The 25,385-nt window shown below is 37.2% G+C and overlaps 2 protein-coding genes across 3 annotated transcripts; both read right to left on the reverse strand.

Moving 5' to 3' along the window:
* Window positions 1–3,258: 3,258 nt before the first annotated feature.
* LOC105440588 (neuronal acetylcholine receptor subunit alpha-2-like) lies at window positions 3,259–11,462 on the reverse strand. The gene is made up of 7 exons (XM_030986605.1): window positions 11,385–11,462; window positions 10,871–11,004; window positions 9,983–10,027; window positions 8,402–8,511; window positions 7,363–7,498; window positions 5,073–5,567; window positions 3,259–4,216 (listed from the first exon to the last, which is right to left on the reverse strand). The coding sequence occupies exons 1-7, from the start codon at window positions 11,452–11,454 to the stop codon at window positions 4,109–4,111; spliced, it is 1,098 nt and encodes a 365-aa protein (XP_030842465.1). The 5' UTR covers window positions 11,455–11,462; the 3' UTR covers window positions 3,259–4,108.
* A 3,568-nt stretch (window positions 11,463–15,030) lies between these two features.
* Window positions 15,031–23,399, reverse strand: LOC115924471 (neuronal acetylcholine receptor subunit alpha-2-like). Of its 2 annotated transcripts, none has more exons than XM_030986607.1 (8): window positions 22,926–23,399; window positions 22,526–22,610; window positions 22,109–22,260; window positions 21,239–21,283; window positions 19,664–19,779; window positions 18,418–18,553; window positions 16,824–17,315; window positions 15,031–15,957 (listed from the first exon to the last, which is right to left on the reverse strand). In XM_030986607.1, the coding sequence occupies exons 2-8, from the start codon at window positions 22,593–22,595 to the stop codon at window positions 15,850–15,852; spliced, it is 1,119 nt and encodes a 372-aa protein (XP_030842467.1). In that variant the 5' UTR covers window positions 22,596–22,610; window positions 22,926–23,399; the 3' UTR covers window positions 15,031–15,849. The 2 variants fall into 2 exon arrangements, with proteins under 2 accessions (XP_030842467.1, XP_030842466.1); XM_030986606.1 differs by having other exon boundaries at window positions 22,499–22,610.
* Between the last annotated feature and the right edge of the window lie 1,986 nt (window positions 23,400–25,385).

Raw genomic sequence — 25,385 nt, forward strand, 5'->3', positions numbered from 1 at the left:
AGAAGACGAAGGAGAAGAGGAAAAAATATTATCGTTTAAACTGCTATGGGAAATGAGATCAGGAGGAAAAATACTTTAAACGTCAGTAAGCGACTGATTTTTAAAATTTACCTTGGATCCTTTATTTTAAAAAAGACCTGTATAAAAAACTAATTTGAAATGCACTGCGCTGATTTCTCCGATAATAAATATAGTAGACAGTTTATATCCGCCTATGAGAATATACCTTTTTCTTTTAGTTTGTTTCTCTCTTCCTTGTCTCAAAAAGTATCCAATGTCATCTTTATATTCCATTCTACACTGTCTAGTCAATATCAATTTGCTCTAGACCCTAACAATTTTTTTTCAGTTTAGTCGTTTCAAGTACGGAGCTGCTGATGATATACTAAACTTGTAATAATCTGCTGGCAGTTGCAATTACTACAACCAATGATAGAACCATGTCAAAGCCACCGTGGGGAAGGCAAACCTCGTATATTGGTCCGTATTTTACTAAAATGTAAACCCAACGTGAAGCTTAACAATAAATTGTTCAACCATCGGGTTTAAAAAAGGGAGAATAGTCCGCAGTGCAAGTTTTCCTTAAAAAAATAGGTGATTTTAGACCCACGGTCGACAAATGCTTCGGTCAGCATCGATTTCCTATAACTTCAATCATGGATTAAACACTGTACCTAATCCTAACCCTTAACCTTAAACCTAGCCCCAACGTTAACCCTAATCTAAGTATAATATTTGGAGGGGGAAAAGAAAAGAAAGAAAACAGAAGAAGAAGAAGAAGAAATAGAAGAAGAAGAGGAAGAGGAAAAGGAAGAAGAAGAAGAAGAAGAAGAAGAAGAAGAAGAAGAACATATAGCTCCGTTTAGTCTCATTAGAGGATGCCCCCTATCGGCAGAGTCCTGCAGCCTAACATGTACGTTAGCCTATGGACTTTTACACACACAAAAAACATCGTTAAGGCTCAAGGCATGGGCACACAGAGGATGTTGTTATGTTGGGAACCGGGGTAAAATGCAATAAATTATTGAAAATTATTGCATTTTCTTTGTTTTTTATTATTATTTATGGAAACTGCCCCCTACCCTAGCCCCCGCTGCGTACAGTCACGGTTCAGTGACAAAGCAATGACCTCGTAACTGTGAGGCCCCAGGATCAAAACCGTGTCGATGTGCTATATTAGTGCCCTTTTGTGGGGCATTAATCCTCATTACTGTCATTTATGCCTTAAGGGCGTAGGTCCCCTAGTTGAAAGGCATAGTAGCATACACATGCTTTAGCAGTCACGCAAAACACACATTGTCAAATTATTATTCTATAAAATCTGAGAATGTATACTATTATCTAGATCTATTATTTTTAAATTATTTTAAAAATAATTCCATAAATTGGGGTAAAACAAAAATATTCAAACTATATGAGCGACATTTATATATTATATTTGTCTTTGATAATGTTGTCTAATATTGTATGATTGATTGATTGATTGATTTTTATTCGCCAAGCTTCCAACATACAATATACAAGAATAACAGATCAAGTCAGCTTGAACGGGATAACCCACGAAAGCTCGAGAGCTTATTTCCAGCGGGGTCCCCTACAGACATGTACAAAATTAATAAGTTAAAATAGCAACATCAGACTGATGATAGAAATGAAATAAGTACAAGAAGAAAAAGAAGAAGAAGAAGAAGAAAAAGAGGAGGAGGAGGAGGAATAAGAGGAAAGTAATGAGGAATTTGTAGAATTTCTATAACGTACAAAAACATAAGTATATACAAAATGGAAAAGTACGAACCAGTAGAAGAATACAAATTATATAACATTGGACGAATGGATGCACAACCTGTCCGGACACACAACGTCTGGAAATACATTCAAGATTCAAGATTATTTTATTGGTCAATGCATGCAAACATTACATAGAAATGTTGCTTCTAATGGCTATTTTGACTGTGAAAATACAAATGATAGAAAATACAATACAACATTTAATAATAGAAAACGATGTACATCAATATGGATAATTATTTATAATGTGCATGTGCCCCTCAATTTCATATTGTCTACAATTACCATGCGTCATAATATTTCCCGTCAGCTTAGATGTAGAGTCTACTAGTCTACTACAACTGAGAAAAGGAGAGACTGAGAGAGAGAGAGAGAGAGAGAGAGAGAAAGGGAGGAAAGGGAGAAAGGGAGGAAAGAGAGAAACTTGAGGAAGGGAGGGAGGGAGAGAGAGAGAGAGGGGAGGGAGAGATAGGGAAAGAGAGAGAGAGAGAGAGAGCGAGAGAGAGAGAGAGAGAGAGAGAGAGAGAGAGGGAGAGAGAGAGAGAGAGAGAGAGAGTGGTATGTATTTGTGTAATTAGTTATATTGATGATTTAAACAGATTGGACAGATATTTCTTCATTGCCAATGCTACCAGCAAGTTAAACGCTCATGTCAAGTTGATTTCTACAATCTTTAGCTTTGTACTTGAAACAACATTTTTCTTAAAGCTTGAAGTAATTTGATATTGCCTTTGACACTAAATAGAAATCAGAGATGACAGAGAGAGAGAGAGAGAGAGAGATGACTGCAAGGTTTGCGTGATGTACATAGCGCTCGACCTGTACAAGGGAAGTCATGTAGTGGTGGTTATTTTACCTGAATGCAAAAAGAAAGCATAAATACTTGTCAGTAAGCAACCAGAGGACCGACTGCTGTAGGTGATGAGGATTGATGCCTTACCAAAATAGCGCATCGACTTGGTTTCGAACCCGAGTCACCGGATTACGAGACCACTGCTCTACCAACTGTCTCTGTATATACCAACATGTAAAGTTAAAGAACACAAGAGACTATAATGGTAGTCCCATGCATCGCCAGGAGGATCATCAGTATGTTGTTTTTTTCGCAGTTTCGGCCCATTATGAACAAAACTCCCTCTTTGTGGGGAGCTAGCAGGGCAAAAGGTATTTTAAAACTTGATGCTGGGGTTACGCTTGGTCCAAAGTTTCTAAACCATTGTAAGGTCTATTCTTTTTCCCTCTTTCTCCAACTTCTGGTTGATTTCAAATAGTAGAATACGGATCTTGTGATCTTCGAGGTTCATAATACTGCATGTATAATCAGCAGTTGTATTGTAAGAATTCCATGAATCCTTTGTTTGTATGCCGTTACTAGAAAATTTCTAAACTCATCACATTCTGTAGTGACACTGTGTTCAATAAACATGAAAATGTTTACACTTCATTCTCATTATTAAACAAATTAAACAAACTTGCACATAAATCATGGACGACACGGAGTTCTAAATACAAATTGCACATTACATAGAAAATGGAATTCATTAAAAAAAACAATGAAATTGGTAAAAGTTCGATCTATCATCCCTATTAGCCAAATGTTACATAATTTTATCCAACAAATTTCTCATCTGGTTTGGAGAAAATTCACTTTGGAAAATATGTAAAGATTCTACATGTATGACTGAATTAATTATGATGTTTATGATACAAAAAGAAATATACTCTAAATGCAATGCTAAAAATTGTTAAAATGTACGAAGGACAAACCATCATAAAAGGGGTCATGTTGTTTGGCCTTCTCAGGTAATGACAATCGTTTGTCTTTTTGTAAGACTTCTTCTTATAACTAATCTCCAGGTATTAATACTCTTACTTCATGAGACCAAATGAGGAACACACACTAAAGTATAAGAGGACAAAGAGGCGAAGGAGAATAATTATTATAATTTGAAAGATGATATTAGAAAATCAAACGTAATCTACTTTTATGCGAGATACCGGCACCGGGAACATAACTGCATGAACGCGGGGAGCGCTCATGTCTCACCCCCATCAAATGACAAAAAAGGAGAAGAAAAATGTAAGAGAGAGGGAAGATAGGAATTGAGATGGCAGCGTGAAATGAAGATGATTCGACCTCTTCCAAATAATCCCCTCACTTTATGGCCCTCTTACTTTGACCTGCCTCCCCCCTCCCCCTCCCCCGAAAATAAAATGACGTCAATGTCCACTCAATCGCTGCAACCACGATATGCCACAGGGTTCCACTGTACACATACTGTAGACATGGTACAGCTAGCCAACGCCAAAACGCTGAAGTTTAGACAAAGAGGGCGCCTGTTGATATTCCTAGGATGATGACAGTACTCACGAAAGCCCCGATGTCGATGATGAGTAGAACCCGTGGTGGAGACGAACCGTCTCCTTCCTGAATCCAGAGAATAAAGAGAGGAAAAGAGAGTGAATGATTCTTGGTGTTTGGTGGAAAAGTGGTGATCCCCGTGGAGCTGCTGTGGTGTAGTGGATAAGTACATGATTCCAATATGTAATCACAAGGTACGGGGTTCGGATCCCTGTCGCAACAATAATGTCCTTTCGAAAATAATTAATATACATTTGCCACTCTCCGCCCAGGGAAGTAAATGGGCACCCGGTATGAAGAAATTCCTTAAAATATTGCTCTAGCGCCTTATCATGTTAGCTCGGCAAACGCAAATGTAGTAATATGATTGCAGGCGGCCCTCTGAAAGAATAGTACTAATACTGAAGAGGCTACCCTAATACACATATTATTATCATTATTATCATCATTATTATGATTATCATTACTATTATACAATCATTATTATCATCATTGTTATTATTATCATTACTATTGCTAATATCATTATCATAGTAGTATCATAATATTATTATATTTTCATCATCATCATCATCTTCATCATCACTATCATTATCATTTATGTTAATTTGTTTTTGTTTGTTTCTTTGTTTTCGTCTTTTTTTTGTTTTTTGTTGTTGCTGTTCTTGTTGTGTATTCAATCATTGTTTATGATTGGATAACAATAGTGTTTTTAAGTCCAAGTTGAATACATGACGATCGCAACTACTTCGAAAAATAAACTTAATTCCCCGTTGTAGGTCCTACATTATGTTCGGACTACGTGACTATGTCAACGTAGTGCTGGCACATTTCAATGGGTGACGTAAAAGGCAACTAAAACTGCTATAGGTTGATTTTTTTTAAAGTAGTTGTAATCGTTTTATATACAAGTTTTCCTTACATTGAGCTGTCCTGGCTTCTCCTTGGGGTAGAAGCGATAGATGAGGCCATTGACGACGCTGACGAAAGCGAGGATGAGCATCCCAACGATGAGGAACCGACCAAGTCTGGTCGTCGAGTAGGCGGGGACCTCTGCACTGAGCGCTGCCGACAATACCACCAAGGCGATGAGGACGGAACCCGCGAAGACGATCCGTACTCCGGCCGACGACGGACTGATCAGGAAGACGATGAGGATAAGCCATGCCGTGACCACGGAGGAGGCGATACGGCCGTGGGTCTCTCTTCGACGGACAACCAACGAGAATGTAACATCCTCGAAGGTTTCCCCCGGGCAGCAGCTGTAGTAAAAGTCAGTATGCTTTGTAGCCTTTTGGTTGATGATATCCCAAATCGGATGATCGACTGTCTCAGACAAATCAATGGAGTCTGATATCGAGTCTATGGTTATCACAGATGCGCCATACGCCCATGATCCCCATTTCAGGCTGCAGTTCTGAAAGATAGTAAGTAGAAAATGACGTATTATTCACTAATTATTATTTAATGTTTCACGTAGAATCACTGGTTGATTTTATTGTTGTAACCTTACCTTTATCATAAGAGAATTTCGAACTGTGGCTACTTTGCGGGGCGTCAAGACAATGGCTGTGAGTACCTGTGTATTATTAATCCACAGTGGTCTTAGGTCTACAGGTACATAGGACCAATGTGGTGTAGGACCAATGAGACATAGCGCCAATGAGACGAAGGTCCACAGGGACATAAGGACAATGTGGTGTAGGACCATTATGACATAGCACCAATGAGACGAAGGTCCACGTGGACATAAGGACAATGTGGTGTAGGACCATTGAGACATAGCGCCAATGAGACGAAGATCCACAGAGACAAAAGGCAATGTGGTGTAGGACCATTGAGATATAGCACCAATGAGACGAAGGTCCACAGAGCAATAAGGACAATGTGGTGTAGGACCATTGAGACATAGCACCAATGAGACGAAGGTCCACAGGGACAGAAGGACAATGTGGTGTAGGACCATTGAGACATATCACCAATGAGACGTAGGTCCACGTGGACATACGGACAATGTGGTGTAGGACCATTGAGACATAGCACCAATGAGACGAAGGTCCACAGGGACATAAGGACAATGTGGTGTAGGACCATTGAGATATAGCACCAATGAGACGTAGGTCCACATGGACATAAGGACAATGTGGTGTATGACCATTGAGACATAGCACCAATGAGACGAAGGTCCACAGGGACATAAGGACAATGTGGTGTAGGACCATTGAGACATAGCACCGATGAGACGTAGGTCCACAGGGACATAAGGACAATGTGGTGTAGGACCATTGAGACATAGCACCATTGAGATGAAGGTCCACAGGGACATAAGGACAATGTGGTGTAGGACCATTCAGATATAGCACCAATGAGACGAAGGTCCACAGGGACATAAGGACAATGTGGTGTAGGACCATTGAGACATATCACCAATGAGACGTAGGTCCACAGGGACATAAAGACAATGTGGTGTAGGACCACGGCTTAAATTAATCCAAGGCCACCAAGGCCATGGCCTTGGATGCCCCTTTGATTGGCCTCAATGCCCCTCTCATTGGCCTTGGAGATTTTTTGTGCCCTTTCCAGTTCTTCCCATTTGTGCTGTAATATAGCAATGTGCCCTGCAGAAAAGTGGCCTTGCCCTAAAAATGTTGAAATTTAAGGCCTGTAGGACCATTGAAATTTAGCACCAATGAGACTAAGGTCCACAGGGACATAAGGACAATGTGGTGTAGGACCATTGAGACATATCACCAATGAGACGTAGGTCCACAGGGACATAGGACCAATGTGGTTTAGGACCAATGAGACATAGCACAAATGAGACGTAGGTCTAAAGGACGTAAGGACAATGTGATATAGGACCGATGAGACATAACACCAATGAGACGTAGGTCCACATGGACATAAGGACAATGTGGTGACATGATTGTAAAGGGGCATTAGACACACGGAAGATATGACCAACAGCTCGGGTATGACAAAGGTCCTAGATTAATAATAATAACAATAATAATAGTAGCTAGTTCTTATATAACGCTTTTTAGGACCGAAGGCTCTCTCAAAGCGCTTTACAGATATATATATTATTACCCCGGTCATAGTAGGCCTAATAAGCGCCACATGCGCCACGACGTGGCGTATATGAGCGTTTTTAATATATATCGTTCGTTCGTACGTACGAATCAAGAGTAAAATCAAAATTGTAGTCTTACGTGTTGATCGTAGGGGTAGTCTGTCAGATCCACCGTACAGGTTGCTTCAAGATGCATTGGTGGGTCATAGAAGACACTACCATCAGCGTACACAATAGCGGAAACTCCACTCCTCAGGCTTTCACTCGGTGAGTTACTAGAATGGGAAGTAAACAAGATCTTGAATGACAGACAACGACATTCTGAACGACAAATGAAATGGTATTAGAATTATTCATCACCTGATCACATTTTTGAAACGGCAAATAATAGTAACGTGCAAACTCAACCGTAAACATATTTACGACACCTTCTTCGGAGACAATACGCTACATTGTTAACATTTTTTTTAAAGCTAGCTTAAAATCCTGGACCCAACTCCTTGCCTAACACCAGGCGCGTACGCAGGGGGGGGGGGGGGGGGTCGACCCCCCTTCAATTTGTTTTATTAAATAAAAAAATAAAAATATATATATGATTTTTATTTTAAATTATAGTAATGGGTGACCAAAAAAGGTGACTTTACCCCCTCCCCTCTTATTCAGCGGCTGGCTGAGTTCTTACGAAATTTTTCATCAAATCCTGGACACAAAAAAAAATATGTGCTCTTTTTGATGTCGCCTGCCCGACATTTAAATTTCCGACTTCTAATTCTGGCGAGAAAGAGACAGAGTTATTAAAAGTACATTTCAAGTCTTTTCATTCCCTTATTAAAGTGACAACGTAAATTTGTTTATAAACCCCTTCGCTACCCGAATACGAGATACCGTATATCCCCCTGGGGTGTTTCACAAAGATCCTAAGTCGAACTTAATTCTAAGATGGACTTAACAATTATGGAGAGCCATTTGTAGCCATAAAATAAAGTATATTTAAAAGCAAAATTTGAATTATTTTTAGAGATTTTATAAATTCTACATCAAGAACATGAAATCTTCTTGATAATAGAAAACATGAATGATTCGAATCAACATTTTATGCCTTTTATAAAGTCCAACTTAGAGATAAGTTCAACTTAGGATCTTTGTGAAACATCCCCCCTGTATCCTTATGATAATACCTGTTGAAGAGTGTTATATCAGGCACCCAGATTTCTGAGGGAAGCAAGTGAAGTTTGGTGATGTTTCCGCATGTGGTTGGATCCCATGCTAACCTCGGGTCACTCCAAGCCTTTCAAAAAGGAATAAAAAGGACAATGGTAAAAGCAAAATAATTGTATTGATATATTAAGTGATAAATTCCATTTGTATATTTTCATGAAATTCTTCCTCCATAACACACATTTCCCTCTCCATTAGATTTTTAATATCAATTAACCTGATCAGGGCCGCGTTGCATGTACAATTTAGCATTTATGGTAAGTTTGCCATCAATATTAAATACCATGGCAACATCACTCAACAGTCAATCAAATCAAGGTTTTCATGGAATATACCATCAACGCTAAGTTTTATGCACCGGGCCCATGCAAACCTATTGAATTGTTATTCTCCTACCTTGTTTAATCAAAATGTTCCATTACTTCCAATGCTCTCCTTTTTAAGTGTGTGTGTGTGTGTGTGTGGGGGGGGGGGGTGGAGATGGGAGGGGGGTATGTTTGAAAAAAATCAGGCTAAATCGTCCCCCATACCTAACCGAGAAAAAAAATATCCCCCCCTGATCGAAGGTTATTCTCGAAGTTTCAAATTAACGAATGGTTGGATAATCGCACCTTTGATTTGATTTGATTTGATTTTATTTCCTTCTGCATTCATGTAAGTTTACAGTTTTTCGATAACAGAAATATAAAGTACAATAAGTATTTTACTGACAATGAATAATAAATTAGCAAATACATATATATATATATATATATATATATATATATATATATATATATATATAAACTGTTATTTTCAAAAATGAAATGATAAACTGTCACAAATACTTAATTTCCTCAAACATTATAACACATTATACAATTATTTGCGGAAGAAGGACTGTCATTGTAAGCAGATTGCTTGATATTACGACAGCCCCAGACAAAAACTCATGAAATTTATTAACACATTTATTAAACAGAGACATAGCAATTGAAAAATACAAATTTCGATGATTGTGATGCAGATGAGGATGATGATGATGATGAAGATGATGATGATGATGATGATGATGATGATGACGATGGTGATAATGATTCGAATGAAAGAAGAGATGACATGATAAAGAATGAAGAGTTGACACAAAAATTCTACCTTGAGTATTCTGATAATAACTTTGGAATGATGATGATGATTTATGAATTGACTCACTTTCTTTTTATTTTATTCTTATCATGACGTTAAGTTACTATTCACATTTCTTATCGTATAACACAAAGTTAACTGAATACTCGCATGAATTTTATTGAGCAAAGTTGACATTCATTTACACTTCAAAAATCAGAAGCGGATTTTGTGTGTGTGTGGAGGTATACCGCGTCATATACGACCGATTCTCAAAAACATCGAACCTTGGCATAAACAAACTGTCAGATTCTGAATATTGAATTACGGGAGAGATAGTAAACAAATAATAGGCCTAAATAATGACAATATAACACAACTATCGCGGTATAAAATAGGACTTTTATTTTACTTTTATTTTATATGATATCACTTACTAAATTCATCCATACGTTCATCTGAATTGTTCCTTTGAATAAATCCTTTAAGAAAAAAGTAACAATAGATTAAATTAAAAAACAGACAATGGCGCCATAAAGATGACCTCTTCATTGTATGTCATGAGGGTCAAAGTGAGTGCTTAGACTTCACACAATGTAAGTTACACATTGATATACTTTGTGTGACAATTATATCTAATTTAAAAAAAAAAAAAAAATCTTCTTAGTAGTCATTTCATATTCTATTTCTCTCTGATATATCACTAACTTTGTAAAAAAAAATATTGGCAAAAACTTGAACCAGATGTATATTTCAGTTATCTACTTGCATATGCAATATCTTTAATATTGATATTAATACATTTGATATTGATACATTCCTAGCATTCTAAATTCCCAATTATTTTACTATCTGACCAGTCTGAACAGTGGTTATGAATTACAGAGGGGAGTGATTTGCAATTTCAACCACTAACCCCCCCCCAAAAAAAAAAAAAAAAAAAAAAAAAATTAAAAAATTATATCATTATCATTATTATTTGATTATATTTTGTTGTCATTATTATTGTTATAATTGTTATTATTGTGATTGTTAATAATAATAATAATAATAATAATAGGTTCTTGTACAGTATATCGCTCATCATCTGTCAGACTTTACACTCCCGGCGCTTTTTGTTATAATTATTATTATTTTTATCATTATTAGTTGTAATAGTACCGTTATTATTATTATTATTATTAGTGTTATTAGTACTGATTTAATCGTTATAACTATTATCATTAGAAGTATTATTGTCTTATTATCAATATTACTAGCATAATTATTATTAATAATGTTATTATTATTATTATTACTATTATTCTATTAGTAATTGTACTAACCAGTCCTCGAAGCTTCGTCAGTGACATTCCCAGATTTACTCGGTTAGCCTGATCATAGTATGGAAGAGTTTCTTTACCGGCATAGGTTGAGAGGAGGTTTGCTCTTAGGAGAGCGTGATCATACCATTCAGAATCTAAAAGAAAAAGAAGAAAAAAACGAACAAAAGATAAAATATTGCAACTTTCATAGAATAGAGGTTGTGTCTGGACCCCTAATCAAGCAAAGACCCCCCTAACGATGTATATATGATGTGTCCCCCATATCCCCTTTTTGGGGAAACTGCTATGTTTTTTTGGACAGGTATTTGTTCTTTGTTGTTGTTGTTGTTGTTGGGTTTATCGGCGCTGATTTCCGCCAGGCTGTGCGTGAGGGCGTCTTGCTCTCACTTCTGCTGCTCTACGTTGCTGTGATTATGTCCCCCCCCCCCAAAAAAAAGAATATATATCCATTCTAAGAAACGTGGTTTCGTCACTGGATTATTACAATAAGAAAAATAAGATGTAGAATTCATACTATCCTGGGCGGTGGTGCATGTCAGCGACGCCACGCCTAGCAGGATCAGGTAGCCATAGAAAAACTTCATGATGTAGATATTAATCTGAAGAGGAATACAATGTGGAAATTTTCAAATCAATTTTGTTGACACATTTTATAACAAGACAGTTTAATATGCTGATTAGGCGGAACAAAATACACGCTGATAACATATTACTAGAGAAGGGGTTACGATGTTAACAGAGGAATTCCTTGTTGTCGCCATACATCACTTTATTATTGCTTTCTGTATTTTTGTTTAATTTTTTTTCAACGAGTATTTTCAAATGTTTAGTGATGGCTTTAAGGCATTTAGGTAAACTATAGGTATCAGATTGGGAATAAAACTCATTGAAAAATACCAACAAATAAATACTTGCCTTCTTTTCGAATCTCGAAACACAAAGTGGCAAAATCTGCGTCGAAATAAAACATGAGTCGGTCTACCAACAGAAGCTTTAGATGAAGTGGGAAGGTTAGGTCTTTTGAAGTGTATGATTAAGAGATAACCTTAATAACTTGTTGCTGGTAGGTATAATCCAGGTCGAAGATGCGTTGGGGGCGTGGACCCCAATAAACGAATAGAGGCACCAGTGGCGGATCCAGGGGGGGGGGGCCGGGGGGCCCGGCCCCCCCTTGAGAAAAAAATCATGCAAAATCACCTGATTTTTACCTTTTTTTTTGGGGGGGGGGTGCAAATTTAAAATTTTTCGAGGGCCCCCCCCAAAAAAAAAATGTGCTCACTACCCCCCCCCCCCCCCCACCCCCCACTGAGCGACTTTTCGGCCGGCGCGATTTTCAAATTTTCGGGAGCAAAAAAAAAAAAGTTGGTCCCCTCCCTTAAGAAATCCTGGATCCGCGCCTGAGAGGCACTTTGATTTCCACACTCCATCCGCAGTGGCTGATTTAGGGGAGGGGCATCCCCTCTTTAAAAACCCAATTGAAATACCTTCAGAACAAAACAATCACAAATATAAAGAATAGTGCTCCCTTATTAATAGTTTCATTTTTATACTAATTCATAATAGTTCATTATAATTATTTCTGTAATTTACATCATGTTTCCACCTTCACATGGAGGGGAGGGAGGACGGAGGGGGGGGGGGGGGGGAACCTATTTTCCAACCGCAGGGATGATCCAACAATATTGTTGCGGCAACGATATTGCTCTTCTTCTTTTCCATCTTTTTTTTCTTCTTCTTCTTCTTCTTCTTCTTCTTCTTCTTCTTCTTCTTCTTCTTATTTTTCTTCTTTTCTTTGTTCCCCTCCAAATATTACACTTAGGTTAGGATTAACGTTGGGGCTAGATTTAGGGTTAAGGGTTAGGATTAGGTACAGTGTTTAATCCATGATTGAAGTTAGGTAATCGATGCTGACCGAAGCATCTTGTCGATAAAGCATTCGTCGCCAGAGCATTTGTCATAAACTCCGATTGGATGGGTCTGTATTCTGGATCTTCATCTACAATGGTCTGAATTTTTAATAATTCAGGTTCACTGGACCGTGGTCTAAAATCACCTATTTTGTTAAAATTTTGTAAAAATTTGTACTGCGGACTATTCTTACTTGTTATACTCGATGGTTGAACAATTGGTAAGCCCCACGTTGGGTTACCATTTTAGTAAAATACGGACCAAGATATGAGGTTTGCCTTCCCCACGGTGGTTTTGACATGGTTCTATCATCGGTTGTAGTAATTGCAACTGCCAGCAGATTATTACAAGTTAAGTATATCGTCAGCAGTTCCGTACTTGAAACGACTAAACTGAAAATAATTTGTAGGGTCTAGAGTAAATTGATATTAACTACAGTGGAGAAAGGAGTACAGAAATGACATTGGATACTTTTTGAGACAAAGTCAAGGAAGAGTGAAACGAAATAAAAGAAAGGAGTATATATTATAATGGCTTCTTCGTTTGAGAAATAAAAAGGCGGATATTAACTGTCTACAATATTCAATATCGGAGAAATTATTGCAGTGCATTTCAAATTAGTTTGTTATGCAGGTGTTTTTTTAATTAAGGATTCAAAATTTGAAAAAAGCTGTCTCTTACTGACGTTCAAAGTATTTTTCTTCCTGATCTCATTTTCCATAGCATTTTGAACGATAATTTTTTCTCCTCTTCTTCTTCTTCTTCTTCTTCTTCTTCTTCTTCTTCTTCTTCTTCTTTTTCTCTTTGTCTTCCTCGTGTTCTTCTCCTAATTGTGCGCAATGACGTAGACTATAAAGGGCGGAGCCGCCAAACTTCCGTTTTTTCCCTTCTAGTCCCACCCTCCCCAACACAAAAAAAATGTATTAATAAGAATCCCCTAATTATATGCAAATTGTTTTTTCCCTTATAGTCCACATGCATTGGGGGAAGCATGGCAAAAACGGGGGGGGGGGGGGGCGGGAGTGGAGCGTAGGAACTCAAAACTTTTGTCTATCCTTAGGAAAGACATTTTACCTAGACTTGTCTCTCTCGACCCATGTGTGGTATATGTGATAAACGAGTAGGGATTCACAATGCACCATTTAGGGTCAGTGGCATATATTTATGGTCAAGCCATTGATGCATGAGAAGGCGTAAGCGTCTCCTCCCCCCTCCCTTTTCTTTTCTCTCTCTCTCTCTCTTTCTCTCACCCCTCCCTCCCTTCCTTCCTCTCTTTCCTCCCTTTCTCTCTCCTAGTCTCTCTCTTTCTCCGTTCTAGTAGACTAGTAGACTCTATACATCCTGGAAAATACTTGTTTGGCACAGGGGTTCTCTCCCACAAGATCCACGTCGACCTTTCCCCCCTTCTCAGGAGTGTAGGGGTGGATGGAGTGCCCCCCATCTAACTATGATTCACCTCTCTACTGTTTATGACGAAATAATTTCACTGTGTAATTTTTATTTAGAGTATGCGTATTTCTATCCGTCTCTATCGTCATCTGTTTATTACAATGATATTTACGAATATACATATAGGCCTATTTAAAAAAAAAAAATATTATTGTTTAAATCATTATTATTATATTTTCGTTATTAATGTCATTATCATAATTAATTGTAATGTAATTATAATTATAGTTAATTGTTATCATTATTATTATCATCATCATTATTATTATCATTATTACTATTATTATTATTATTAGTAGTAGTAGTAGTAGTAGTGATAGAAGTAGTATTAGTAGTAGTAATAGTAGTAGACTACTACTAGTAGTAGTAGTAGTAGTAGGGGTGGTAAAAGTATTAGTAGACTAGTAGTAGTACTTTAGCAGTACTAGTAGTAGTAGTAGTAGTAGTAGTAGTAGTAGTAGTATCATTATCACCATTATTATTATCATCATCATCATCATCTATACAATGTCCATAATATGCCTGTGTCTCCAACTTCTGGTTGATTTCAAATAGTAGAATACGGATCTTATGGTCTTTGAGGTTCATAATACTGCATCTATATAATTAGCAGTTGTATTGTAAGAATTCCATGAATCCTTTGTTTGTTGTCCGTTACCAGGAACATTTTTAAATTCATCACATTCTGTGGGTACACTGTCTTTAATAAACATGAAAATGTTCACACTTTATTCTCATTGTTGTGGGCAAAAGGGTTGTTTTTATTCATTCGATCCATATTATTAAAAACTGAAAAAGAAAAACATGAATCATGCCTCAAACTGTAAAGTTGATTAATGAATAAAAGAAAACTTAAACATGAATTATGGACGACAAGCATGGAGTTCTATATACAAATTGCACATTACATAGAAAATGGAATTCCTTCAGAAAACAATGAAATTGGTAAAACTTTGATCTATCATCCCCATTGACAAAATGTAATATAATATTTCCAACAAATTTCTCATCTGGTTTGGAGAAAGTTCACTTCGGACAATGTGTAAAGGTTTTATTATTTATTTGACATGTGTACTGAAATAATTATGATGTTTATGATATTAAAAGAAACAAAATGCAATGTTAAAGATTCTAACAATGTACGAAGGACCAACCACCATAAAAGGGGTAGTTTAGCCTTCTCAGGTAATGACAATCATATGTCTTTATGTATGACTTCTTCTTAAATAATAATCTCCAGATACTAATACTGTACAACAACTGAGGAACACCCACCGCAATATATGAAGACAAAGAGGAGAAGGAGAATGATTATAATTTAAAAGATGATATTAGAAAAACAAATACAATCTGCTTATAACGAGATACCACGAGGTATACAACAACGTAGCGACAGGGCCGTAGGGACTCATGCCCCCCCCCCCAGTCCCAATCAAATGAGCAAGAATGAAAAGAGAAGTGAGAGAGAAACTCCTCTCACATTATGGCCCTCTCAAATTTACATGCCTCCCCTCCCCTCTCCCCCGAAAAATAAAATGATGTCAGTGCCCGCTCAATCGCTGCACCCACGATATGCCACAGGGTTCCACTGTACACATGGTACAGCTAGCCAACGCTGAAGTTTAGACAAAGAGGGCGCCTGTTGATATCCCCAGGATGATGGCAGTACTCAGGAAAGCCCCGATGTCGATGATGAGCAGAACCCGTGGTGGAGATGAACCGTCTCCTTCCTGAATACAGAAGCGAAACAGAGGAAAAGAGATTGAATGTTTCTTGGTGTTTGGTGGAAAGGTGGTGATCCCTGTGGAGGTTTTGTGGTGTAGTGCATGATAAGTACATGATACCAATATGAATCACAAGGTACGGAGTTCGAATCCCTGTCACAACAATAATGTCTTTTCGCAAAGCAATAATCTACATTTGCCACTCTCCGCCCAGGGAAGTAAATGGGCACCCAGTAGGAAGAAACTCCTTAAATGCTCTAGCGCCTTATCATGGTACCTCGGCAAACGCAGGGGTAGTAAAATGATTGCAGGCGGCCCTCTGAAAGAATAGTATCGATACTGAAGAGGCTACACTAATACACATATTATTATCATTATCATTAACATTATTATCATTATCATTAGTATTATATATTATTATCATTATTATCATTATCATTGATATTATTATCATTACTATTATGTTATTATTATTGTTATATTATTATTAGTAGTAGTATTATTGGCATTATTTTCATCATTGTCATAATCGTTATCAAGTATCTTAATTTGTTTTAAAATGTGTTTGTTTCTTTGTTTCCGTCTTTGATGTTGTTTTGGTTGCTGCTCTTGTTGTATATTCAATCGTTGTTTATGATTGGATACCAAAAGTGTTTTTAAGTCCAAGTTGAATATAAGACGATCGCAACTACTTCGAAAAATAAACTCAATTCCCCGTTGTAGGTCCTACATATATTATGTTCGGACTACGTGACTATGTCAACGTAGTGTTTACACATTTCAATGGGTGACGTAAAAGGCAACTGAAATTGCTATAGGTTCATTTTTTTTTAAAAGTAGTTGCGATCGTTTTATATACAAGTTTTCCTCACAATGAGCTGTCCTGGCTTCTCCTTGGGGTAAAAGCGATAGATGAGGCCATTGACGACGCTGACAAGAGCGAGGATGAGCATCCCAACGATGAGGAACCGACCAAGTTTGGTCGTCGAGTAGGCGGGGACCTCTGCACTGAGCGCTGCCGACAGTACCACCAAGGCGATGAGGACGGAACCCGCGAAGACGATCCGTACTCCGGCCGACGACGGACTGATCAGGAAGACGATGAGGATAAGCCATGCCGTGACCACGGAGGAGGCGATACGGCCGTGGGTCTCTCTTCGACGGACAACCAACGAGAATGTAACATCCTCGAAGGTTTCCCCCGGACAGCAGCTGTAGAAGTCAGTGTGCTTTGTAGCCTTTGTGTTGATGATATCCCAAATCGGATGATCGAATGTCTCTGACAAATCAATGGAGTCTGATAACGAGTCTATGGTTATCAAAGATGCGTCATATGCCCATGATCCCCATTTCAGGCTGCAGTTCTGAAAGATAGTTAGTAGAAAATGACATAGTACTCACTAATTATTATTTAATGTTTCACGTAGAATCACTGGCTGATTTTATTTTTGTAACCTTTATCATAAGAGAATTTCGAACTCTGGCTACTTTGCGGGGCGTCAAGACAACGGCTGTGAGTACCTGTGTATTATTAATCCACAGTGGTCTTAGGTCCACATGGACATAAGGACAATGTCGTGTAGGACCAATGAGACAAAGCGCCAATGAGACGAAGGTCCACATGGACATAAGGACAATGTGGTGTAGGACCATTGAGACATAGCACCAATGAGACGAAGGTCCACAGGGACATAAGGACAATGTGGTGTAGGACCATTGAGATATAGCACCAATGAGACGAAGGTCCACATGGACATAGGACCAATGTGGTGTAGGACCAATAAGATATAGCACCAATGATACGAAGGTCCACAGGGACATAAGGACAATGTGGTGTGGGACCATTGTGACATAGCACCAATGAGACGGAGGTCCACAGGGACATAAGGACAATGTGGTGTAGGACCATTGTGACATAGCACCAATGAGACGGAGGTACACAGGGACGTAAGGACAATGTGGTGTAGGACCATTGAGACATAGCACCAATGAGACGAAGGTCCACAGGGACATAAGGACAATGTGGTGTAAGACCATTGAGACATAGCACCAATGAGACGAAGGTCCACAGGGACATAGGACTAATGTGGTGTAGGACCAATGAGACATAGCACCAATGAGACGTAGGTCCACATGGACATAGGACCAATAAGACATAGCACAAATGAGACGTAGGTCTAAAGGACATAAGGACAATGTGATATAGGACCGATGAGACATAGCACCAATGAGACGTAGGTCCACATGGACATAAGGACAATGTGGTGACATGATTGTAAAGGGGCATGAGACACACACGGAAGATGTGACCAACAGCTCAGGTATGACCAAGGTCCAAGATTAATACTAGGAGGCTTAATATATAAGCGCCACATGCGCCACGACATGACGTATAGATGAGCGTTTTTAAAATATAATGTTCGTTCGTACGTACGAATCAAGAGTAAATCAAGATTTTAGCCTTACGTGTTGATCGTAGGGATAGTCTGTCAGATCCATCGTACATGTTGCTTCAAGATGCATGGGTGGGATATAGAGGACACTACCATCAGCGTACGCAATAGCGGAAACTCCACTCATCAGGCTTTCACTCGGTGAGTTACTAGAATGGGAAGAAAACAAGATCTTGAATGACAGACAAAGACATTCTGAACGACAATTGAAATGGTATTAGAATTATTCATCACCTGATCGCATTTTTGAAACGGCAAATAATAGTAACGTGCAAACTCAACCGTAAACATATTTACGACACCTTCTTCGGAGACAATACGCTACAATTTTTTTTAAAGCTAGCTTAAAATCCTGGACCCAACTCCTTACCTAACACCAGGCGTGTACGCAGGGGGGGGGGGGGGGGGGGGGGGGGTTGGGGGTCGACCCCCCTTCAATTTGTTTTATTAAATACAAAAAAATACATATATAATTTTTTTTTAAATCATAGTAATGGGTGACAATACGCTACATTTTTAACATTTTTTTTAAAGCTTGCTTAAAATCCTGGACCCAACGTCTTACCTAACACCAGGCGCGTACGCAGGGGGGGGGGGGGGGGGGGGGGGTTGGGGGTCGACCCCCCTTCAATTTGTTTTACTAAATAAAAACAAATATATATATATATATATATATATATATATTTTTTTTTAATTATAGTAATGGGTTACCCTAAAAAGGTTACCTTACCCCCCCCCCCTCTTATTCAGCGGCTGGCTGAGTCGTTGCGAAATTTGTCATCAAATCCTGGACACACACAAAAAAGTGCTCTTTTTGATGTCGCTTGCCCGACATTTAAATTTCCGACTTCTAATTTTGGCGAGAAAGAGACAGAGTTATTAAAGTACATTTCAAGTCTTTTTATTCCATTATTTAAGTTACAACGTAAATTTGTTTATAAACCACTTCGCTACCCGAATACGAAGTACCGTATATCCCCCCTGGGGTGTTTCACAAAGATCCTAAGTCGAACTTAACTCTAACTTGGACTTACAAAATTATGGAGAGCCATTTGTAGCCTTAAAATAAAATATATTCAAAAGCAAAATTTGAATTATTTTAGACATTTTATAAATTCTACATCAAGAACATGAAATCTCCTTGATAATAGAAAACATGAATGATTCGAATCAATATTTTATGCCTTTTAAGTCCAACTTAGAGATAAGTTTAACTTAGGATCTTTGTGAAACAGCCCCCAGTATCCCAATGACAATACCTGTTGAAGAGTGTTATATCAGGCACCCAGATTTCTGAGGGAGGCAGGTGAAGTTTTGTGATGTTCGCATTTCCGCATTCGGCTGCTATCCATGCCAACCTCGGGTCACTCCAACCCTTTCAAAAAGGAATAAAAAGGACAATGGTAAAAGCAAAATAATTATATTGATATGAAGTGATAAATTCCATTTGTATATTTTCATGAAATTCTACCTCCATAACACTCATCTCACTCTCCCTTGGATTTTTAATATCAATTAACCTGATCAGGGCCGTGTTGCATGTACAGCGTAGCATTTTTGGTAACTTTGCCATCAATATTAAATACCATGGCAACATCACTCAACAGCCAATCGAATCAAGGTTTTCATGGAAGTTACCATCAACGCTTTTATTGTTTTATTGTTTTATGCACCGGGCCCATGCAGACCTATCAACTAATTTTTTTATTCTCCTACCTTTTTTAATCAAAATGCTCCATTACTTCCAATGCTCTCCCTTTTATGTGTGTGTGTGGGGGGGGGGGGGAGGTGGGAGGGGGTATATATGTTAAAAATATCAGGCTAAATCGTCCCCCATACCTAACCGAGAAAAAAATACCGCCCCTGATCGAAGGTTATTCTCGAAGTTTCAAATTAACGAATGGTTGGATGAGCGCACCTTTGATTTGATTTGATTTGATTTGATTTTCTTCTGCATTCATGTAAGTTTACAGCTTTTCGATAACAAAAATAGAATGTACAATAAGTATTTTACTGACAATGAATAATAAATTAGCAAATACATATATATATATATATATATATATATATATATATATATATATATATATATATATATATATATAAACTGTTATTTTCAAAAATGAAATGATAAACTGTCACAAATACTTAATTTCCTCAAACATTATAACACATTATAAATTATTTGCGGAAGAAGGACTGTCATTGTAAGCAGATTGCTTGATATTACAACAGCCCCAGACAAAAACTCATGAAAATTATTAACACATTTATTAAGCAGAATAGGTAATTGAAAATACAAATTTCGATGATGGTGATGCAGATGAGGATGCAGATGAGGATGATGATGATGATGAAGATGATGATTATGATGATGATGATGATGGCGATGGTGGTAATGATTCGAATGAAAGAAGAGATGACATGATAAAGAATGAAGAGTTGACACAGAAATTCTACCTTGAGTATTCTGATAATAACTTTGGAATGATGATGATGATTTATGAATTGACTCATTTTCTTTTTATTTTATTTTTTATCATGACGTTAAGTTACTATTCTCATTTCTTATCGTATAACACAAAGTAAGCTGAATACTCGCATGAATTTTATTGAGCAAAGTTGACATTCTTTAACACTTAAAAATTCAGAAGCGGATTTTTTTGTGTGTGGAGGTATACCGTGTCATATACGGACGGTCAGATTCTGAACATTGAATGACGGGGGAGATAGTAAACAAATAATAGGCCTAAATAATGACAATATAACACAACTATCGCGGTATAAAAAGAAGTACTTTTATTTTACTTTTTATTTTATATGATATCACTTACTAAATTCATCCATACGTTCATCTGAATTGTTCCTTTGAATAAATCCTTTAAGAAAAAAGTAACAATAGATCAAATTAAAAAAACAGACATTAAAATGACCTCTTTATTGTATGTCATGAGGGTCAAAGTGAGTGCTTAGACTTCACACAATGTAAGTTACACATTGATATGCTTTGTGTGACAATTATATCTAATTTATTAAAAAAAAAAATTCTTAGTAGTCATTTCATATTCTATAAGTATTTATCTCTGATATATCACTAACTTTGTAAAAAAAAGATTAGCAAAAATTTGGACCAGATGTGTATTTCAGTTATCTACTTGTATATGCAATATGTTTAATATTGATATTGATAAATTTGATATTTATACATTCCTAGCATTCTAAATTCCCAATTATTTTACTATCTGACCAGTCTTGAACAGTGGTTATGAATTACAGAGGGGAGTGATTTGCAATTTCAACCCCTCATCCCCCCAACAAAAAATATCATTATCATTATTATTTGATTATATTTTGTAGTCATTATTATTGTTATAAGTGTTATTATTGTGATTGTTAATAATAATAATAATAATAATAATAATAATAATAATAATAATAGGGACTTGTACAGTATATCGCTCATCATCTGTCAGACTTTACACTCCCGGCGCTTGTTGTTATAATTATTATTATTGTTAGCATTATTAGTAGTAATAGTACCGTTATTATTATTATTATTTTTAGTGTTATCAGTACTAATTTAATAATTATAACTATAATCATTAGAAGTATTATTGTCTTATTATCAATATTACTAGCATAATTATTATTAATAATATTATTATTATTATTATTACTATTATTCTATTAGTAATTGTACTAACCAGTCCTCGAAGCTTCGTCAGTGACATTCCCAGAGTTACTTGGTTAGCCTTATCATAGTGTGGAAGAATTCCGTTACAGGGATAGGTCCAGGATGAGAGGAGGTTTGCTGCTCTTAGGATAGCGTGATCACATTCTGATTCAGAATAGGAATCTAAAAGAAAAAGAAGAAAAAAAAACGAACAAAAGACAAAATATTGCAACTTTCATAGGATAGAGGTTGTGTCTGGACGCCTAATCAAGCAAAGACCACCCCCTAACGATTTATATATGATGTGTCCCCCACATCCCCTTTTTTGGGGAACTGCTATGTATTTTGGACAGGTATTTGTTTTGTCCCCCCCCCTAATATACCCATTCTAAGAAACGTGGTTTCGTCACTGGATTATTACCATAAGAATAAGATGTAGAATTCATACTATCCTGGGCGGTGGTGCATGTCAGCGACGCCACGCCTAGCAGGATCAGGTAGCCATAGAAAAACTTCATAACGGAGATATTAATCTGAAGAGGAATACATTGTGGAAATTTTCAAATCAATTTTGTTGACACATTTTGTAACAAGACAGTTTAAGATGCTGATTAGGCTGAACAAAATACACGCTGATAACATTTTACTAGAGAAGGGGTTACGATGTTAACAGAGGAATTCCTGGTTGTCGCCATACATCACTTTATTATTGCTTTCTGTATTTTTGTTAATTTTTTTTCAACGAGTATCTTCAAATGTTTGGTGATGGCTTTAAGGCATTTAGGTTAACTATAGGTATCAGATTGGGAAGAATACTTATTGAAAAATACCAACAAATAAATACTTGCCTTCTTTTCGAATCTCGAAACACAAAGTGGCAAAATCTGCGTCTACAGCAAAAACATGAGTCGGTCTACCAACAGAAGCTTTAGATAAAATGGGAAGGTTAGGTCTTTGGAAGTGTATGATTAAGAGATAAACTTAATACTGGGCGCTATTTTGTTGCTGGTAGGTATAATCCAGGTCGAAGATGCGTTGGGGGCGTGGACCCCAATAAACGAATAGGGGCACTCTGATTTTTCCGCAGAGGAGGGGCGTCCCCTATTTAGAAACCCAATTGAAATACCTTCAAAACAAAACAACCACAAATATAAAGAATAGTGCTCCCTTATTAATAGTTTCATTTTTTCATCATGTTTCCACCTTCACATTGAGGGGAGGGAGGAGGGCGGGGGACCTACTTTCCAACCGCAGGGATGATCCAACAATATTGTTGCGGCAACGATATTGCTCTTCTTCTTCTTTTCCATCTTTTTCCTCCTTCTTCTTCTTCTTCTTCTTCTTCTTCTTCTTCTTCTTTTTCTTTTCTTTGTTCCCCTCCAAATATTATAGTTAGGTTATGGTTAATTACGCTGGGGCTAGGTTAAGGGTTATGGTTAGGATTAGGAACAGTGTTTAATCCATGATTGAAGTTAGGTAATCGATGCTGACCGAAGCATCTTGTCGATAAAGCATTTGTCGCCAGAGCATTTTATCGTAAACTCCGATTGGATGGGTCTGTATTCTAGATCTTCAACTACAATGGTCTGTATTTTATACTAATTCAGGTTAACTCGACCGTGGTCTAAAATCGCCTATATTTTTAAGGAAAACTTGCACTGCGGATTATTCTCCCTTGTTTAAACCCGATGGTCGAACAATTGGTAAGCCCCGCGTTAGTTTACATTTTAGTAAAATACGGACCAAGATCCGAGGTTTGCCTTCCCCGCGGTGGCTTTGACATGGTTCTATCATCGGTTGTAGTAATTGCAACTGCCAGCAGATTATTACAAGTTTAGTATATCATCAGCAGCTTCGTACTTGAAACTACTAAACTGAAAATAATTGTTATGGTCTAGAGTAAATTGATGTTGACTACCTTGTAAAATGGAGTACAGAAATGACATTGGATACTTTTTGAGACAAAGTCAAGGAAGAGTGAAACAAAATAAAAGAAAGGAGTATATATTCTCATGGCTTTTTCGTTTGAGAAATAAAAAGGCAGATATAAACTGTCTACAATATTTAATATCGGAGAAATTATTGCAGTGCTTTTCAAATTTGTTTGTTTTATACGTGTTTTTTTTTTAAATAAAGGATTCAAAGTAAAGTTTGAAAAGCAGTCGCTTACTGACGTTTAAAGTATTTTTCTTCCTCATCTCATTTTCCATAGCAGTTTAAACGATAATATGTTTTCCTCTTCTCCTTTTTCTTCTTCTCCTTTTTCTCCTTTTTTTCCTTCTTCTTTTTATCTTTTTCTTCCTCGTGTTCTTCTCCTTATTGTGTGCAATGACGTAGACTATAAAGGGCGGAGCCGCCAAACTTCCTTTTTTCCCCTTCCAGTCCCACCCTCCCAAACACAAACAAAAAAATAATAAGAATCCCCTAATTATATGGAAATAGTTTTTTCCCTTATAGTCCACATTCATTGGGGAAGCATGGCAAAAGCGGGGGGGGGGGGGGGGGGGCGGGTGGAGCATATGAACTCAAAACTTTTGTCTATCCTTAGGGAAATACATTTTACCTAGACTTGTCTCTTTCGACCCAGGTGTGGTATGCATGATAAATGAGTAGGACTACCAAAGGATTCACAATGCACCATTTAGGGTTAGTGGCGATTATGGTCCAGCCATTGAGGCATGAGAAGGCGTTAGCGTCTCCTCTCCATTTCTCTCTCTCTCTCTGTCTGTCTGTATATATATATCTCTCTCTCTATCTCTCTCTCTCTTCCTCCCTCCCTTCCTCTCTTTCTTCCCTTTCTCTCTCCTAGTCTCTCTCTTTCTCAGTTCTAGTAGACTAGTAGACTCTATACATCCTGGAAAATACTTGTTTGGCACAGGGGTTCTCTCCCACAAGATCCACCTCGACCTTTTCTCCCTTCTCAGGAGTGTAGGGGTTTGATGAAGTGCCCCCCTCCCCTCTGACTACGATTCATCTCTCTACTTTTTATGACGAAATAATTTTAGTAATTTTAATAATTATAGTATGCGTATTTCTATCCGTCTCTATCGTCATCTGTTTATTACAATGATATTTACAAATATACATATAGGCCTTTAAAAAAAAAAATTTATTATTGTTTAAATCATTATTATTATATTTTCGTTATTAATGTCATTATCATAATTAATTGTAATGTAATTATAATTTTAATGATTATTAATGTTAATTGTTATCATTATTATTATCATCATCATTATTATTATCATTATTACTATTATTATTATTATTATTATTATTATTAGTAGTAGTAGTAGTAGTAGTAGTAG

The sequence above is a fragment of the Strongylocentrotus purpuratus genome, unplaced genomic scaffold (assembly GCF_000002235.5).
Source record: "Strongylocentrotus purpuratus isolate Spur 01 unplaced genomic scaffold, Spur_5.0 spur5_scaffold_16, whole genome shotgun sequence".
In the NCBI taxonomy this organism is placed as follows: Eukaryota; Metazoa; Echinodermata; class Echinoidea; order Camarodonta; family Strongylocentrotidae; genus Strongylocentrotus; species Strongylocentrotus purpuratus.

Bases quoted from the DNA above. Each gene is read 5' to 3' on its own strand.
- LOC115924471 (XM_030986606.1), bottom strand. From the start codon at position 22,595: ATGAAGTTTTTCTATGGCTACCTGATCCTGCTAGGCGTGGCGTCGCTG. The intron at 19,780-21,238 runs GTAAGTGATATC...CCTTTTTGAAAG, and splicing joins TGAACGTATGGATGAATTTA to GGTTGGAGTGACCCGAGGTT. The intron at 17,316-18,417 runs GTAAGGCTAAAA...ACTATCTTTCAG, and splicing joins ACTATCCCTACGATCAACAC to AACTGCAGCCTGAAATGGGG.
- LOC105440588 (XM_030986605.1), bottom strand. From the start codon at position 11,454: ATGAAGTTTTTCTATGGCTACCTGATCCTGCTAGGCGTGGCGTCGCTG. The intron at 11,005-11,384 runs GTATGAATTCTA...TTTTTCTTTTAG, and splicing joins ATGCACCACCGCCCAGGATA to ATTCTGAATGGTATGATCAC. The intron at 5,568-7,362 runs GTAAGACTACAA...ACTATCTTTCAG, and splicing joins ACTACCCCTACGATCAACAC to AACTGCAGCCTGAAATGGGG.